The sequence below is a fragment of the Mesitornis unicolor genome, unplaced genomic scaffold (genome assembly GCF_000695765.1).
Source record: "Mesitornis unicolor isolate BGI_N332 unplaced genomic scaffold, ASM69576v1 scaffold31573, whole genome shotgun sequence".
NCBI classification, from domain to species: domain Eukaryota; kingdom Metazoa; phylum Chordata; class Aves; order Mesitornithiformes; family Mesitornithidae; genus Mesitornis; species Mesitornis unicolor.
The window spans coordinates 412-19,655 of record NW_010173159.1 but is presented as its reverse complement, the minus strand read 5'-3'; the positions used below and the strand labels follow the sequence as shown (position 1 = coordinate 19,655).

Here is a 19,244-nt window from a genome sequence, read left to right as displayed (position 1 = left end):
GGGAGAGGGCGGGTTAAGTTGTTGTCAGATTCGCGCTGGCGCTTCGCTGTCGGCGACTTCCGCCGCTCTGCAGGACCTGGGAGTGTGGTGCTGTCCCTGCGCCTCCTTCAGGGGCGGCCTGGCAGCCCGGTGTCTTGCGCGGGGCGCAGGCCTGGTCTGGCCCCTGAGAGGAGGGGGCCGTTTGTGGTCGTGTACTCCAACCTGCCACCACCTTCCCCGCTGCCTCCATGAGGCCTGCACACCAGGGAGGAACAGAATAAAACATGCAAACTCACAGTGTCTTTTGATTCCCCTAGCTAATAATTAGAAACGAGAAAAAAAATAAATAACGAGGTTGGGAGCTGAAGACTGAAAAAAGCACAAGATGCTTATGTTTGTGTGGTCTGCGGTTAGTGTGAGAAACGCGCTCACAAAATGAAAATTTAGAAACGGATCAGTTCCGTGAAGCAAAGGTTTATTAGCCGCATGCTGGGTGCGTTCAGGAAGTGGGATGCCTGAAAAGCACACCTGCTAATAGGTTGAGGTTTATTTATAGTAACATTCATTATCATAGCCACACATTTTTACAAAGTTATTTGCATATTCAACAGTTTTCCCGGGAAATCTTTCACATCAGTTTCTGCCCTTTGGCGCATGTGCACTAAAATTCTGGGGTGGCCCTTGAGGGTCTGAAGATGAAGGCTTGGAGTCTTCAGGATGAGGGCTCGTTGTCTTCATCGCTGTAAACTTTTCACCTTTATTGTCTCTGTGTAACCAGTCGTGATTTAAGTCAGTTTCTTGCAGCCGTGTCAGCTCATTAGTTCCTTATCTTCAAGGATGTTCTGCTTATCTTAGCTTTGAGGCACCCTCCTTTTCTGTCTTTAAGATTTACCTCTGTCAGTGAATGTAGAAATCTTCCAGGCCTTGACGGATTTACAACCTTCACAAATACTCTAGAAGTTACCAACTCCATCTGAATTCCCCCCCCCTTTTTTCTCTTTTCTATATACAATGTGAATTATTTCACTTTCCACTGTACCCCATTATCAATTAGGGTTTTACTGATTTTTTTTTGTAAGATTCTCATCCTGTTATGTTCCAAAGCACCACATCTTATAAAACTGATTTCAAGACCTTAGCCATGTTTCTATACCCTAATGCTTTAACAATTTACATCCCACACACAATTTTTCACATTAGCGAACTTTGTGTGGGTCTGCTGCAGAGTAGGTGAAAGGAAGGCTAAAACCACGTAATGTCAGCACTAACATTACTCCAAATGCAGTGCTAACCAAAAATTACTGATAGCCAATGCAGCAGCTTCGTCAGGCCTGGGGTTCTGGGGTCAGCTTAGCCCTGCACCTCACCCTCCATCCACCTTCTTTGGCTTAACATCAGTGAGAACTTGTTGTAAGGCTGCCCTATTCCCAGTGTTGATAGAGAGCCACTTGAAGCCAGTTGCGCACAAGTTTGGCCTGGTTCCGGTTCCTTGCCTGCTTTGGTGTTACACTGATCTGTAATACCTGTGCCATAAAATCTAAATTCTTACCCTTTGCCTGTATTTCCCTTCCTTGGCAGGCCTTGCAGCCATTAGCATTACCACATCCAGTAGGTACTGGGTTCTATCAGACTGTTAACATTTGTTTTAAATTATAAACATTAAAATCAAAGGCTAAATGGATGAGAGGCAGCTTTCTTATTTGATCCTGGAGTAGCTTCATGTATGTGCCCAACCTTATTTCCACCCTCAGTACTAATGCAGCTTGTTAGGCAATTTCCATGCTTTACAATAGCAATCAGCAATTAATACAAACAACATAATTGCAGTTAACTATAGGCTGGATAAATCAGTGCTGCAACAGTCTGTGAGGTCTGGCCTCTAAAGTTGTGGCACCAGTGTTGGACTGTAAATGTTTGCATTTCCAAGGCAGTATCTTGATTTTTCCATTAGCATGTGTAACCTCTGTTAATGGTGTTGATACTCTCTTTCTAGAATCCCACGGACGCTTTTGAAATCTCTATGTTTTCCATTAACATAATTTTCCTTCCCTATTAACTCCAAAGGCATTGTTAAAATTTAGAGGATCAGCCTGGTATTTAGTTACATCACACTTTGCCTTTATAAGTGCCTTCAACTGCCGGAAGAATTAAACACAGTATATTTGCACTAATGAAGGGGGAAATAACTTCCTAAATCGTGAACTACAGAATCGTTTGGGTTAGAAGTGACCTTAAAGATCATTTAGTTCCAACACCCCTGCCATGGGCAGGGACACCTCCCACCAGACCAGGTTGCCCAAAGCCCTGTCCAACCTGGCCTTGAACACTTCCAGGGAAGAGGCATTCACAACTTCCCTGGGCAACTGTGCCAGTGTCTCACCACCCCCACAGTAAAGAATATATTAGATATTCCTAATAACTAATCTAAATCTACCCTCTTCCAGTTTAAAGCCATTCCACCTTGTCCTGTCACTACATGCCCTTGTAAAAAGTCCCTCTGCAGCTTTTCTGTACGTCCTCTTCAGGTACTGGAAGGCCACTATAAAGTCTTCTTGGAGCCTTCTCTTCACCAGACTGAACAATCCCAACTCTCTCAGCCTGTCTTCATAGGAGAGGTGCTCCAGCCCCCTGATCATCTTTGTGGCCCTCCTCTGGACTTGCTCCAACAGCTCAATGTCCTTCTTACATTGGGGGACTCCAGAACTGGATACAGTACTCCAAGTGTGGTCTCACCAGAGCAGAGGGGCAGAATCACCTCACTCGATCTGCTGGCCACACTTCTTTTGATGCAGCCCAGGATACTGTTGGCCTCTGGGCTGCAAGTGCACATTGCCAGCTCATGGTGAGTTTTTTCTTCATTCTCCCAGTCTCTGCCTTTGCCTTCTGTGACTTGGGCAGTTGCCGGTAAAGACTAAGGCACAGAAGTCATTGAGTACCTCAGCCATCTCCATATCCCAGGTAACCAGGTTTCATGTTACCTTCTGAAGGTTACCTTTTCTCTAGTCTTCCTTTTATCACGACATATCTATAGAAGCTTTTCTTGTTGCCCTTGATGTCCCTGGCCATATTTAATTATATCAAGGCCTTAGCTTTCCTAACCTTATCCCTGGCTGCTTGGATAATTTCTCTATATTCCTCCCAGGCTATCTGTCCTTGCTTCCAGCCTTTGTAGGCTTCCTTATTGTGTCTGAGTTTGACCAGGATGTCCTTGTTCATCCATGCTGGCCTCCTGGTGTTTTTGCCTGACTTCCTCTTTGTTGGGATGCATCACTCCTGAGCTTGGAGGAGGTGATCCCTGAGTATTAACCAGCTTTCTTGAGCTCCTCTTCCCTCCAGGGCTTTATCCCATGCACTCTGGTATAAAGCTCAGGGATTCAGATCCCTGAAGAGGACAAAGTCAACTCTCCTGAAGTCCAGGGTAGCAAGTTTGCTGTGCACTGCCCTAAGGATCTTGAACTCCACCATTTCATGGTCACTGCAGCCAAGGCTGCCCTTGACCTTCACATCCCCCCCCAGCCTCTCCTTGTTGGTGAGAACAAGGCCCAGCATAGCACCTCTCCTTGTTGGCTTCTCTATCACTTGAAGAAGGACGTTATAATCAATACACTCCAGGAACCTCCTGGTTTGCTTATGCCCTGCTGAGTTGTCCTTCCAACAGATACTGGGGTAGTCAAAGTCCCCCATGAGGACCAGGGCTTGTGAATGTGGGGCTGCTGCTCTCTGTCTATAGAGGGCCTCATCCACTTTATCCTGACCCATCAGCTCTCCGCTGGTCGGCTCCTTATCCATCCCTAGGTGAAACTCCATGCGTTCCAGTTGGCCATTGACATCAAGGGTGACACCCCCTCCTCATCTCTCCTGTCTGTCCTTCCTAAAGAGCCTGTGTCCTTCCGTTCTAACACTCCAGTCACAGGAGCCATCCCACCACATCTTTGGGATGCCAATAAGATCATAGTCCTGGAGGTGTGTGCATGTCTTTAATTCCTCTTGTTTATTCCCTATGCTACGTGCATTTGCATAGAGGCGTTTAGTTTGGTCCCCTAATGAAACTGACTCACTGGCTGCAGTGGCTGGAATTCCTTTCTGCTGCCCTTCAGGTGCTCTCCTGCTGACCTGTGATCCTCCTCCAGGCCCTGGGCATCTATTGCTGGCACTGGCATCAAACTGGCAGGGGTGGAATGGATTGAGGTTCCCCTCAAGCCATAAATGCCACACAACTACATAAAAGCTGATGCCACATGCATAACCGTTGCTATTTTCCTCTGTTCTTGGCAGCTATTTTGTGCATGTACCGCACCTGCAACACTGCTGTGCTTAATGTCACAAACACAAGGTGGTGATAATGCTCTGCAGTGGGAAACGCAGCCTGGCTGGTAACATAAGCTGGGAACGTCCCATAGCCAAAATTGTCACAAACAATAAATAGCAGTGCCCACAGGCATCATATTTGTGATTCTGAAAGGTTTTCTGTGGTATTCATATGCCCTGCTTATGTCTTGGCTCTGATGGTCTTGATGCCATGCTTAGTCAGTCATATATCCTAAAAATAAAGATTATGTCTGCAGTGTCGTGCTCTGTGTTAGGAGTTTTCTGTGTCATACACAGTAACATGGGGTTACTTGTGCTAATACAGATTTTGTGATGCTGAACCATGAGACATATCTGCATAGGCATGCTGAACACAGGACTGGCTGGTGTAACCCATAAAAGCAAAGCACCTCCCCCTCCCAAAGGGGAAAGAGCCATTTCAGCTGTGTTTTGCTCCTAAGCTCTATCTGTACAATCTTCTCCTCTCTTGCTACACCAAGATGTATTTTCTCCAAATTGTACTGAGGAATAGTGCAGTACCTCCACCGCACGGATTTTTATCAGCACTAAGCTTTCCTTACGTTACACGGATATCTGCTCCAGGACATGATGCTATGCAGAGGCTAGTGGTTGCATTTTTAGCTGGCAGTTGACCCAGCAGCACTGATGATTGTAATCAAGCCCTTCTCAATTTGGTTTCTTTGCCACCGTCAGGCACTTTACTGAGCCCTCGACCTGGCTTCTAGGGGCCTGCAGGCATCTGCCTTTGACCTGACTTAAAGTAAGTAATGCCTCTTCAGTTTGGACTTTGAATACTGCGGGATCTTCTTATAACAGCTTTCTGCAGGGAATTTTATAGTCTCGGTGTTTGGCCTCATAAAGACAACAGTTAAGCTCCATCCTTAAAGCCATCAGGTATCCAAAATAGACTTGGAAGAGGGGAGAGGAAACCACCTTATTTTCATTTGAGACCTGGATCAGACACCTGCCAATGCCAGAGGAAGCTGTTCTGCCTGCAGCTTTTCAACTGGTTTATTTTAAAGTCCAGTTTGTTCTTTCTCCTTGTCCAGAGGCCTAGGGATGGTGCTGCACACACCAACCACCATGTCTAGATGCTCTGAGATGCCAGCTGCGTGATATCTCACATGATGACAGGGCCTTGGCCAGCATCCCTTATCTGTCAAGTCCCATATCAGATAAACACTACCTTAACAGCAGCATCTTCATACAGAACTTTTATCTATCCTGGAAATTACCTCTGTCACTACTAAAAAATATCTCTGCCCTCCTTTGGTTTGTGGTAGTTTATCAGTATATAAATATATAATCCAACTGGGCCAGGCCTAGGGATCATCTTTTCTTTGATGTTACAATGGCAAAAATTCCTCTTCTTAGGCCTTAGTTCTTGCCTAGCTACCCCATAAGCAACGCGAGCTGTTTGTCCTCCCTGTTTTAACTCTTGCCTGAGGTCCTCCTGCTCCTGCCTGTTAACACTTGTGAATTAAAACCAGTCTTTTTCAAAAGTGCCTCTTCCTCCTCAATCCTGGTTTTTATGTCTTTTGATTTGACACCACGCCTTACAGCCACCCAAGCCCTGCTGTCCACTACAGGCCCCCTCTGGCCCACCCAGTGGCTCCATGACTCCCAGAGTTGAAGTCCAGCTGGTCAGGTCTCACCTGTGTGTAAGGCAATGGAGATGGAGACTTTTGCCTCATTTTTGAATGAAAAAAAAAAAGAGCCCCTCTACCACATCATGCCCAGACAGCCCCTCACCCTCCACAGTACACAAACTGGTACAGGAAACCACCTCTGATCCCCATTCAATGGCTGTGAGGTGTCGTCCCCTCCCACAAAGCATGGCCAAGATCCCAAATCTGTGCACAAAATGATAACATTTATTGAAAGAGTAATTTTTTTTTAATACAAAAGAAAGCTCTGTACATAGTACTGTGATTACTTCCACATCCTTCCAGAAACACAACCCTGGAAACTGGAGGGGAAAAAAATAAAAATAATCCCACACACACTTATGCGTACACACGCACACACACACACAACCATCAAACCAATAAAATGAACTAAAAATATCACCACACAATAAATGCCATTTCATCCCTGATACACAAGTGTTCTTACAAGTCCGCACTTAAATAAAATACACCATTAGCGTTTAACCAGCAGTTGCCTTTGGGGAGCCAGGGAAGGGATGCAGACACCCTGTAGCTGCAGGGGCACTCCTGCCATCCTGGCCCAACAGCTCCGCTCCACAGTGCTGGCACAAAGTGGAGCAAAGCCAGGCCGCAGCGATGTGCTGGGGCAAAGGACAACACAAACCCCAACCTCGTCCTTCTCCCTCAACAAACTCCTAGATACCCCACCTTGTTTTGGAAGCATCACCAATGAGCTTTCACACACTTAGCAATGGGGCATGGCGCAGCACTCCCATGTGCTCTGAGCTGCAGGGTACACATCACTCTTAGAGCAAGGATGCTAAGGGGAGGCAGCATGAACTGTCACTCTCACCAGATAGGCCAACCCACTCCCCACAAGCCCTTCCCAGGCAACATAACAGACTAAGGGCTGAAAGACCGTTCTGTGAGCTCTGCACAGGGGACTTAGAAGGGACACATCTACATCTGAGCACTAAGGAACGGCTGTAGAGAGGGAACTACAGCCCAGATTTTAAGCTAGGAGTTCAGGAGATACTACCTACACAGCAAGCAGGGATCAGCCACTGCTGGCCACAGGTAGCACTGTTCCACACCAAGAGCAGCAGCAGAACAGCAGTGGGTCCCAGGACCAGAGTTGAACAGGGCAGCCATCAGAAAAGCCAGCCCATCTCTGGCTCCCAGGCACACCACAAGCCGCTTGCTCCTGAGGGATGGGTCTCCCACTTCTAGAGGCCTGCCACTGCTTCACTTGCCTTCTGCCCATTAAGCCCAAAATGATGGAGTCCTCATTACAGGTAAGTGAGAAACAAACATCCCACTATGGTTCAGCTTGATCCCTGGCACATGCTGGTGGGTGGAGAGCACATCTTAAACGCTAATGCTGAGGGAACATGTCCAATGTTACAATACAAACTCAAAAGCAAGGCCCCTTTCCTGCCTCCATGCCCACCCACCCCTCTCCCATCCCCCTAGTACAAACCCCATGAAAACTGTACAGGAGCCAAACCTTTATTCCTTAAAGAATTACATAAATACTGAGTTTAACACTTAGAAAAATAAAATCATTTTCTTTTTTTTCTTTTTTTTTCTTTTTTTTTCTCCAAGGCTTCTTTTGTCTTTAACTTAAAAAAAAAAGTTACAGTAGCTGCTTCTTCCCCTAAGGATTCAGCAGCTTCTCTCACTTGCTCACTCTCCCTCCAGGGACAGGGCTAGGCAGCAGAGCCATTCACAGCAACTCCCATGCAGGAACAACCATGCTCCAGCCCTTCTCCCCTGGCCTTGCTAAGCCTGCACAGGCATCACAGCTGCTCCTCCACAGCCCAGGGCAGTCTACAGATCACTCTGGTGCTCAGAAGAAGAGTCTGCCACCTGCCCAGCAGCTCAGTGCCCCGTGGGCTCTTCCCTTTGACACTTGAGTTGTTTCTCCACCTTGCATCAGACACAGAAATTCAGAAAGCACTGGCTGGAGCTACAGGGGAACATGGAAAAGACCCGGCCACGTTCCCCTGAGTGTATGGAGTCTGCAAGCAGTGCGAGGGCTGAGAGGGAAGTGTGGGGCTGGTCTGGTCACGGAGCCTCCCAGGAGCTCTCCTGTGGCATCGTCGTGCTCCTGGGCATCCACCGACCACCTCAGCTGTGCGAGGGCAGCCACCAGGGCAGAGCCAGGCAGGCTGCAGATCTGCCGGGCAGCCCAGTGAGGAGGCACTGAGGGCAGAGGGCTCACTGTAGTGCATTCGAGGAGGACGGAGCCACACGTTGCAGGCTGTGCCCTGCCCTCCAGAGGGAAGGCACGCAGCCCCAACCAGAGGATGCACATGCAAGCTGGCCACTCTCCCCTGTCCAGAGCCCAGGGTGAGTTGCTGCAGCCAGGACCTGTCACCCCCACAAAGGCACATTGCTGAGGCCAGCAGCACAGCCTTGGCCCGCTCTGCTCTGAACTGCACTCGCAGGACGGCTCTGAGTCTGAGCTGAGCCCCACACAGAGCAAACGCTCACGGGTAAGGTGACCTGGGGCACCCAAAAGGAGCCAGAGCCTCCAGCTGGGAATGGCCCACAGTATTTATTTACAGGACAGAGCAATCCTCCCTCCAAGAGACAAGTTTCTTTGGCTGGCGTGAGACAAGCACAGCTATCGCAGCATCCAAACGCCTCCAAGCCCTGCATGGCCCCAGCACAGCTTCAATCCCAGGTGGGTCCTGCAGCCCGACGTGCATGCCTGCGTGCATGTGTGTGGGTGGGTGCGTGTGTGTGTGTGTGTGCATGTGTGGATGAAGGAAACGTGAAAAGGCAACAATAAATAACTGGTGCAGTCTGTACGAGAAGGAATTGCTGCCAGTCCCGGCACTGGCACAAGAAGCCAGGGACAGCACCAGGCCAGCAGCAGAGGCCTCTCAGTCACTCTTTGCGCTGTGCGAGGTGTCCAAGTTGACCACCTGCAGCTCCGTCAGGCTGCTGCCACTGCTGCTCTGCTGCCCGATGACAGCCATCTAGAGAGAAAAGGGAGGAGGAAGCACTGGGGGACAGCATGCCCTGAGACCATGTGTCCCAGCAGCCAGGGTGGCACTGTCCTTTCTGGGCATCTGTCCAAAGAGGACAAGACTTCCTCACCAAAGGGTGGGTGGCACTGACACCTTTCCCAGGCCTGAGGACTGGCCCTGCCCAAGGGCCAGGGTGTGCCCAGACCCACAAAGGATGTGCGGGCAAGGGCAGAGCAAGGACACCCCCTAAATGCCTGCAAGTACCACTCTGTGCCTACCTGGTGAAGCTGGACAGCTGAGACTGGGATCTGAACGGTGCCTGATGGGGCTGTCAGGAACACTTGGGGGACACCACCTGTCACAGAGAGAGAGAGAGAGCACAAATGACACTGTCCCTTAAACAGTGCTCCCCCATGGGTCCTTTCTCTGAGCTCCATGGCGCTCAGGATGAAGGTGCCTGTTTGCATGCAGGGAGGCATCCCAGGAGAAAGCCACATGTACTAGTACTCCAAATGCTGGGAGAAGCAGGCACAAGCTCTCAATCCAAGTCTTTCCTGCATGGCTTCGTGCTGCTTTGCCACCTCATGCAACCACATATCCTTTCCAGAGTCTCCTAGCTCTCTCTGCTGCCTGTCCCATATGCCACCTGTCCTAGCAACCCTCACCCTTTTTCCCCAGCAAACGGCTTTGCACAGGAGAATGAGAAGGTCTAAAAGCACACACCAAGCAGCACTCTCGCCAAGCCTTTGTACAGCCACTAGGACTGCTCAGAAGCAAATTCTTTTAAATTCATATGCAGCATAAATACATGCAAGAAGGAGAAAAATCAGGGTGTCAGAGCACTTCAGGGAGCACTGACACGGACAGCTGTCTTACCCTGATCCTGGACCTGGCCATGGGACACCTGCATCGCTGAAGGCGCCTGTGAAAAAGCGTTGAGGACTGCAAGTCCACCGTCCGCAAGGCCAGATGTGGGTGCGTACATCACCGCGTGTGGACTGGGGTACATCATGTGGCCACCCACGGTGGTTGGCACAGACGACGTCATGATGGTTGCCGGGAGGGTCACTGGCACCAGGACAGACCACATGTCAGCCACACGAAAGGAGTCCGCCACACTCACACATCTGCTCAGAATCCCTCCCTCAGCCACCCTTGGCCTGCTGTCCTGAAACAGCAGGTACATGGAGATACCCATCGTGTTCTCCCAAGCTCTTGGGGAAAAGGCCCAGGGAACAGGCAGGAGAGCTCAAACCTCTCCTTTTATGAGTAAGTATGAGAGGGCAGAAGAGCATGGTAACCAAATATCCCACGACTGAATTCTACTGGAGGCAAGAGTTTTCTGATGAAGCTTTAATAAACCTCTTGAACTGGATTCAGCCTTTATCCAGGCACATTAACTCAAATTTTGCTGACAACAGAGGTGTCCTCTGCACATACAGTAAAAAACTCAAGTAGGTGTGAGTCAATGCCTTGTACTAGGGGCAATGCTGGCTCATTAAAAAACCACCTGAGAACTAGGCAACCTGTTCCTAACTCCATGCTGCAAATAAGAGCAGATGATGTACCTTGGAGAGGCACTTTGCAAGGTGCCCTACGCACAGCGGCATCTACCTCGACATAGCTTAGCACAGGGGCTGGCAACAGGAATAAATACACCTAGGAAAGTGTCAGAAAGGCTGGGATAGAGTTGGCCTGAAGAAAGATCCTGGGCAGGGAGCAGGCATGTGGTGGTGTGGGTTGTTATCAGCAGTGGTGAGGAAGGAAGACAGAACATGGTTACCATAATATCCCAATTACCTGTTCCACTGGAAGAGGTCTGGGTAAGGTCAGTGCTGCTGTCACTAGAGGGAGACGTCTGCTGCGGTGCCTGGTGCACCTGGATGGCCTGGACTGGGACCTGCTGAGCCATGGTACCACCTGGGGAGAGAGAGAAGCCCATGAGCCTGTGGCTCAGCAGGGATACAGACACTCCGGGCCATCTGCAAGCACCCCCAGTCCCTCTCTGGCCGCACACAGCTCTGTGCTGCGCTGGGGAAGTCTAGCCAAAGGCAGCACATGGCAGAAACTAGGCCCTGCCCCAAAGAGCAGGCCAAAACCTGCTTTTTTCCTGGCACAAAGGGGCCAAGGAGGGGCTAAGCTGGCCTACAGGGCTCCGGAGAGAAAAGGAAAAAGGCCACAGCAGCTTTTGTCCAGCTCCCTGGTATGGTTCAGGAAAGTCTGGGGCTTTCCTCACCATTCCTGGCTCCAGCAAGACACAGCACAGCTGATGTTGGGAAGAGAGGGCCCAGCACATGCCCTCCGCACTGGCCATGCTCAGCCAGCCCTGCAAGGATCATTGCACTGCACCAAGAAGAAGTGCGAGAGCCCAAATGTCCAGGCCAGCTGGGCCCTGCTGCCTTCACACTCCGTAGCCCAGCTCCATCCTCCACAGGGTACTCGGGGAACAGCTATCTTACCCAGCTTGCGATATCAAGGACGTCGCTGTGCCCTTGCACAGGGATTAGAAACCACTGGGCCACAAGGTGTGCACCCCAGAGCTGCAGGAGCACGGCCACACAGCCTCCGACCCAGCCCACTCACTGCAAAACTCTTCAGCTGCAGAGACTGAGCTCTGCACAGAAAGCTCCCCTCAGGCTCAGGTCCTGTCTCCAGAGAGAAGAGCAAGGGATGCTAGAGAACAGGAATCACTGGCCACCTCGCTCAGACTGGGCAACTCCACATGTACCACACCACAGAGGCACACATCCATTTTTCTCTTAGCTCCTCCAGATCACAAGGGAAATCCAGTCCCCTTGCACGGGGACATCACACTGTCTGTCTGGGCCCACGGGAGCCATAAGGGCTCCAAGAACGCATGCAGGCTATCAGACTCACCGACTTTGGCACAAAGAGGCAGGACACAAGAAATACTGTCTCGTTCTTAGTGCTGGTCCCCAGATGATGGCTGTCCCCACAAACGGGAGCCCAGCCCTGCTCTGAAACTCCATCCAGGAGCATGTCCAGCCCCAGTACAACACATGGGGATCAGCACAAGAAACTTCTACCAAAAAAAATGCACACAAGGCAGCACAGCAGACACCTCTCCATCCTCTGCTCTGGGTCACTCCTAATCTACCCTCTGCACTGTAGTTCAGTGACTGACTGCAGATCTAAACACAACAGCAGGGGCAGCTGCTCAGAGCCAACTGTCAGCACTCAAAAACACTCATTGAGCATCTGAGCCCCTGTGGTCTCCTTCCATCACTCCGCCTAGCAGCATAGTTCAGTCTCAGCACAGCTGCACCCAGGACCCATCTCCTCTGCATTTGCTAGCCACAGGGCAAATCCTGGGGCAGGAGACTGACAACCTGATGCTTCTCTTGCTCTGTATACCTCAGAATGCTGCTCCTGCATCTCTGCCCTGTCTTTCCATCTCTCCCTTACAGCTGCAGCCAGGGTGCTCTGCCTCTTTTGCGCTCCCACCTCAGTTGGGGGTCGGCTCTCCAGCCAGAGCCAGGACCCCCACAGACACCTCCAGCCCCCCAGCTCAAGCAAGCGGAGGAGAAGCGAGTGCTGACCTGTCAGCGACACAATCTGCCCTCCAGCTCTGGCAGGGAAGCGGAAAACTGTCTGTTGTGCCTGCTGCAGCTGTCCGGCCATACCCGTGACCACCTGGCCCTGCTGGCTGGAAAGAGCCAGAGAGTGCGGCTGTAACTGAGTGAGAGGAATGGTAGGGGTCCCCGGAGAAAGGGAAGCACCTGCCAAAAGGAGGGAGAAAGAAAGGCTTTGTCACCACTAGCTCTTTTCACTCCCTCCAGGCTTCTCGGTGCTGCCCTGGGGTCCCAGCTCAGCTCCCTGCCACTGTGCCCTTCCCAGCAGCAGGGCCAGCTATAAGCACCCTAAGGCAACAGTCACTACATGACTTTTCTCCAGCCACTGACCTGGCTGAGCTCACACAAGGAATCCCAGACATGTTCATCCTATAGCAGCAACCACTCTGCTTCCTCCTGCCACTAGGTCTCCTCCCCGCTGGAGAGGGCAGTGACACACTCCGGGTGCAGAGGCGGATGGATGCAGCCCTCAGCCCCTGAAGGCACTGACCTGACATGAGGGTGAAACCGGTGGGTATCGGCATGAGGCCCCCGGATGTCACTGCACTGGCTCCAGTAGTCTTCAGCACTGTCCCGTTGGCACTGGTGACGGCATTGGGGCTGATGCTGGCAGACACTGGCGCCAGGTAATTAGTGATGGGGAATGACGGGCCACTGCTGACCTGCATGGAGGTCGAGGTGGTGGGGGCTGTTGTCCCCGGCAGGTTGGTGACAGTGAACGCTGGTTTCAGTGCGTCCTGGGAAAGGAGAGATTGCGACAACTCAGACCAGCCCTTTGATCCGGTTAACATCTGCCCATGAGACTGAACTGGGCTCCACAGGTTGCATCCCTGTGCTAAACCATATCCCCACAGCCCATTGCCAGCACATGGAGCAGAGCCAGGGTAGAAGAGGAGTCACTTGTAAAAACGCGAGGAGACTGTACCCAATAATGCAGCACGAGGAAAGCTGGAGAGAGCTCAGCGTAAACCCTGGATAGGAGCCCAGGGCCACATGGGTCCCCTGAGAGACTCCCCTGCAATACACTAGCAAGGAAAGCAACCCTTCCCCTCCCCAGGAGCCCCCATAGCCTCTAAAAGGAGAACAGCATCTTTTTGGCACACAACAGGCAAAAGCAGTCTTTGCAGGGACAGCCGTAAAGGCAAACACAGTCTCCTGACAGGAACACACACCACTTCCCTTATGGCAGGAAACACATGGCCAAAAACTAGCCGAGAACTAGCTCTTAAAGGCAGCCACACACCAAAAGCAGCAAGAGAGAGGTAAGTAAGGCTAAACACAGAGGCCAGGGAGGCCCAAACCCAGTCCTGACAGCTGCTTTGGCTGGCCCTGGGGAATGCCTCTACAAATCTCCTGGAGCAACGGGGAAAGCCTGGCCAAGGGAAGCACCCATTTGCCAGTCCCCTAACAGGAGATGGGCATGAGGCAAATGCTCCGTGTTAGCGACAGCCAGCATACACCATAGTTCTGCAAGGAGCATCGCAGCTCTGTGCCTGTCTGAGGACAACATCCCCAGGGAAGCCAAGCACCAGGAGGAAGAGGGCCCCACACTGGGCCAACACTAGCCCGAGAGGGTGGCCTTCTGGGTCTGGGAACAAGGGAGGAACATCTACGCCAGGCTGCAGGGCACCTAACACCCCAGTTCTGCAGCCACCAAGCATGTGGCTGGATGTGGCTTGGGCCTGCAGGAACCAACCAAGCCCAGCACAATCCCTGCTACCCCTGGCAGTCACGCTTCACCCAACATGCCACCTTCCCTCAAATCCCCTCTTGGATACTCAAGGTCTCCATGGCCCCTTTTCCTGGCCTGCTCAGCTGGCCAAAAGCAGACTGCAAACACACTGCTCCACAGGAGACCATGCCACAGGCCACAAGGGACCTACTGTCACCGTGCCCTGCCACAGCTGCCAGCACGCCTGGGAAGAGTTAAGGCTGCCACACTCCCACTCCTCCCACCGCAGGCTGGTGGGCCCAGCTCTCCCTCGTGCTAAGCCTTGTTCCCAGCTTGTCAGGCTGCCAGGAACGAGGAATTCACAGCTCAACGAACAGCTAAAAAAGGGAAGGCAGCCCATTTTGGACAGGGAGAGCCAATCCCGGGCACTCAGCTGTGTCCCAGGGCCTGGGGAGGGAGGAGAGCAACGCCCGTCCGCCTTGGCACCATAGTCCCTGAAGTCCGAATTAGAAGAGGCACGTGATAACGGAGCAGAGCCCAGCAGAAGCACTTTCCATTAGCTCAACCACAAACTCCTGCCACCCCACATGGGACAGAAGGCTGTGGGCACCCTCCCCACATGGGTGACAGGGCAGAGCTCCCCCAAGCCCACTAGGCCATGGGAGCCACAGCAGAGCAGGGTGGGTGCTGTTCTAGCTGGAAAAGCCACGCTCCCTCACTCCCAGGTGCAGCACTGAAGCTGTACACCCCTGAGATGACTCCAGTCCCCAAGCAGCCATCCATCCAGCATCCCTCCTACACTTTGTACTCTGGAGGGCTGGAGGAAGCATCCCAGAAGATTCACGACACCCTGCTGAGGGTGTCTAGAAGCACAAGGGCAAACCTCAGTATGATCAGAAGAGCAAAGGTTCTTGGGAGGGATGCTTAAACTATGCACACCCCATCTCTGCTCTTCTCACTCTGCCACAGATGAGACTTGGATTCCTCCTATCTTTGCTGTGTTTCTCATGGGCTGCAGCACCAGCACCCAGAACAGAGAGCTGTGAGAGACATTGGGATTGGACACCCACTGCCTTCTCCCCGTGCCTGTGTGGGATGTCTCAGAGCCCCTGGGCACCGTGGCTCCCCACAGCACCCTGCAAAGCCCAGACTACATGCACCAGGTCAGTCTTCAATAGGAGCCAACTCATGGCTAGGCTTTAGCAGAGATTACCCAAGGGGCCACAGACAAGGCCTGAGGTAGCACAGCAGTCCTGAAAGCCCTTCCCTTCCTGATCCAGCTGCACATCCATTCCCCATCATAGCTCACTGCAAACTTCCGATTGCAGAGCAGTGCCTGGGGAATCAACACGCAGCAGAGAGGTGCAGCACAGTGGCAGGAGACATCTACACAGACCCATAACCACTGTGCATGCCTGAGAAATGCTATAGGGCATGAATGGACCACAGGGCGTGGCTCAGGCCACCTGATGTCCATCCTGAACCGTAGCAGGGTCTTGGGGACAGAAACAATCCCACTTCACAGCTTCTTGAGGCTGCCTGGAACAAAGCTGTTCAGCACAGCCTAGACTCAGCAGCCAGCATAATTACACAGACATTGCAGGACAAGCGGTCTTAGTGGTATATGGGAAATCCCAATCTGGTCTCCAACACGTGGTCTGCATTCCAGATAGGGCAGAAAGTCCCACCTTTCCCCTACCCCAAGAGATGACCAGATCAGGGCTACTCCTATGCTCTCACCCCAGTCTAGAGCACCTGAGCTTCCTCCAAAATCCCCTCTCCCACGTAACCAAACCTGGGAGATTACAGAAGGGCGTTGTGTCCTTTGGGGTTTGCAAAAGATCAGACAGATCAGTGCACAACAGCATCATCGTAAGGATACAGCTGCTGTCTCGAAAGTACAGCACAGCCCAGTCCCAGCTGCAGTCCGAGCTCAGCTCCATGGCAGGGAGTGTGGGTTTGGCACAGCAGGAGGATCTTACAGCTGCTGCTGGCTGTAGCACAAAGGAACACCAGCGGGCTGCTGACTGCAACTGCTGTGCTGCAGTACCTGAACACAAGCAGGTTTTGTCCATACAGAAGTCCAGGAGGCAGAATTCACAGGAAGACCAAGGAGCAACTGCCCAACCCTCTCAGACCATTTTATGTGGTGGACTTGACAGTTCAGGCACTTAATTTCCTGCCACCTCCTCCAATGAGGTACCTGTAACCCAGCCCCATGTATCACCCAGCCCTTAGCAAGGATGCCAGCCACCTAACATGGCCCATCCCCAGGCTCCCTTCATCCTTAGAGCGCTTCTCAGTCTATCTGAACTGGGCTGATCTCTGTCAGAGCACCAAACCAGCCCTGCAGAAGGGTCAGCCCTGGGGAGGGTCAGAGTGGGACTGTCCGCAGCCCCAGGGCTTGCCGTGACAAGAACCCCCAGCAGGCCAGGGGCGGGTTCAGCCAGGACATCAAGCAGAAGACAGGGCTCCTGCAGCCCCACACCAAATGCTGGCTGTGGCCACAAGGCACTCTAAACTGAGCATTATCACTCAAGAGTACTGGTATGGAGCCTGCAGCACACTAAGTGAAGGCTGGATCAGAAAGCAGACAGAGAGAAGTCGTGTTAAGATCACCTCTGCAGAGTAACTGCACCTCAAGAGCACATCTCCTTTGGGGCCACCTGGCAGTATTTTCAGGGTAAAATATTTGGGGACATGATGTAGACAAGCCCCATGCCAGCGACAGCTCAGCTACCATGCACAGCACTTCCTGCACCTCTAAATTACTCCAGGCACAGGTAATCTGTCTCCCTACAAAATGCCCACAGGATATTTTCATCCAGGAGAAGCGCAAGAGACACAAGTCCTTGCAAATGCAGGCTGCACGAGGGAAAAATTGCTGGTGACAATGGGCTCCTTTGCACATTAGAAAGGGCTGGCACAGCTCACACCAGAGGCACCCAGAGGAGTCACCAGACAGGCACAGCCAGGACTGTCGTCAGGCTCCCAGCAGCAGGAAGCCTTCCCAGGGACTCTTCTGAGCTTCAGCACAAAGCTCTCCAGCCAGCAACACCTTGGCCCAACACAGCTCCCCTGCCTGCAGGGATCTCTGGGACTGCTGCTACTTCCCAGGGCTCAGCAGCAATAAGCTTTTGCTTGGTGCAGCACTGCGCAGACATAGGGAAGAGGACACAGAGGATCCCGCCCCCCCTGCCACCAGAGCTGTTGGGATGCCACAGGATAAAAACACACTGCTGAACACTCCAGCAGCCACAGACAACAGACTGGGCACGTCTCAGGGCTGCACTCACTGCCTTTGGGACTACAGCACAGAGATCTCAAACACCCTTTTAATGTTGAGCAGCTACTGCATGGCAAGGATGCTGCTGTGGCTTGTGTAGTTGACTGGAGGGCTCCTGGGCAAGGCCACAGAAGGACATTTCTACAGCACACCCAGTACACATGCCATGACCACACGTACAGCAGAGCTGCAGCAATCACAGCACTCAGCGGCACTTCACGCAGGCCCAGGAAGCTGCAACACAACCTCCAGTTCATCCCAGCCTTGCACCACAAACTCCCCCGTCTCCCATCTCCAAGCACCTGCAGACCAAAGCACCAGCCTGCAAAGGAAGCAGCAGGGATACAGGAGCCAGCTTTCCTGCAACAGCTCCAAGCACCAGCAGATACAGGGACAAAGACAAGGCCCTTCCAGCAGGAAAGAGCCATTGCCTGGCTTTGCACCCATGGACAGGCCCTCTGCAACACCCTGGGCAAGAGGCCACAAGTAACACAGGCAGGCGAGGGCCAGAGCCTGCAGGGACACCAGGCAGGGAGCAGAAATGGTCCATCCAGCAAAATGTTTCCATTCCCCATGTCCTCCCTGCCCCCTTCCAAAACAGCACCAAAGCAAGAGACAGCTGCAGCTTATAAGGAATGTGAGGGGCCCTGCCAGGGACTCTGGCGAGGGAAACCAGGCCTTATAAGGCCATGGAGGCAGAATCAAATTTTTATCAATGAGTGCAAGAGCATGGAGACGCCTGGGGAGAGATAACGGCGCCAAGAGCTGGCCAGGGGGTGGGCTGGGCTGGTAGGGAGCCCCACTGCAAAGACCCAGGCCAGGACACCTGCCACCCGCTTCCCTCCCTCTCAAATCACCACTACCACCAGCCAAGTGAAGGAGCCAGTCCTGAGAGGCGACAGCAGGAGCTCACTGGAGCTGCAGCAAAAAGGGACCCATCCTCAGCTTCCCAAGCTGCCATTCATGGAGGGCTGGGGATGATCAGGGCTCCCTGCACAGCCCATGTCCCTTGGTGCGCCCAGACATGTGGCTGAGCACAAGAACGTTACCTTGGTCTCCCCACTGCTGTCCGACTCGGACACCTGGTAGGTGAGGTCCGTCTCCTCAAAGCCTGTGGCGCTCATGCGCTGGTCAGTGGTGGGGTCCGAGCGTGGGGGCGAGTCTGGGGAGTTGAGGCACGTTTGGATCAACGCCTTCCCTGTCTCACTGGTGATCATGGGCTGCAGCTTCCGCGTGGCAAACGTGTACACATGGCCCGTCTCGCTGGCCACCAGCAGCAGGACTTGAGTGCCGGTCAGTGTGGAGAGCTCATACGCCTGCCAGCAGCACAAGGGAAGAACAGGGAGTCACAGACAGCAGGAACACATACAGTGCGGGACAAGAGTCCCTGGCATGTCCTTTTGCTCACACCAACTCCAGCTCTGTCATCCCAGAGGAGCTGTAGTCTCTAAAACTAACTCAAGAGTGGCTCCCTACATGTTGAAGTGCCCCATGCTGTGTTCCCATCTCCTTTAGCATGTCCTTAGTAGATGTGCATGCCAAGAGGCCAAAGGAAAAAAGCAGGAGAGCAGCAAGAGAACATGGGGACACTGGGCTGTCCCCATTCTGGAAATCCCACCCGCTTCTCCCGACACAACTGGACGCCTCTCTCCCTCACCTCTGCTAAGCCCTGTGAGAGGATGCTACTCAGCCCACGCGTGCGTCTCTGCTACCTCTTTCCCCTCACAGACACCCCAGCCAGGCCAGCACCCAGGTTCT

At 52.5% G+C, this 19,244-nt stretch overlaps 1 protein-coding gene across 1 annotated transcript; it reads right to left on the bottom strand.

Moving 5' to 3' along the window:
• Nucleotides 1-8,621: 8,621 nt before the first annotated feature.
• Nucleotides 8,622-18,796, bottom strand: SRF (serum response factor (c-fos serum response element-binding transcription factor)). Its single transcript, XM_010180623.1, has 6 exons — nt 18,536-18,796; nt 13,019-13,265; nt 10,736-10,855; nt 9,812-10,003; nt 9,214-9,290; nt 8,622-8,944 (listed from the first exon to the last, which is right to left on the bottom strand). The coding sequence occupies exons 1-6, from the start codon at nt 18,701-18,703 to the stop codon at nt 8,849-8,851; spliced, it is 900 nt and encodes a 299-aa protein (XP_010178925.1). The 5' UTR covers nt 18,704-18,796; the 3' UTR covers nt 8,622-8,848.
• Nucleotides 18,797-19,244: the final 448 nt, after the last annotated feature.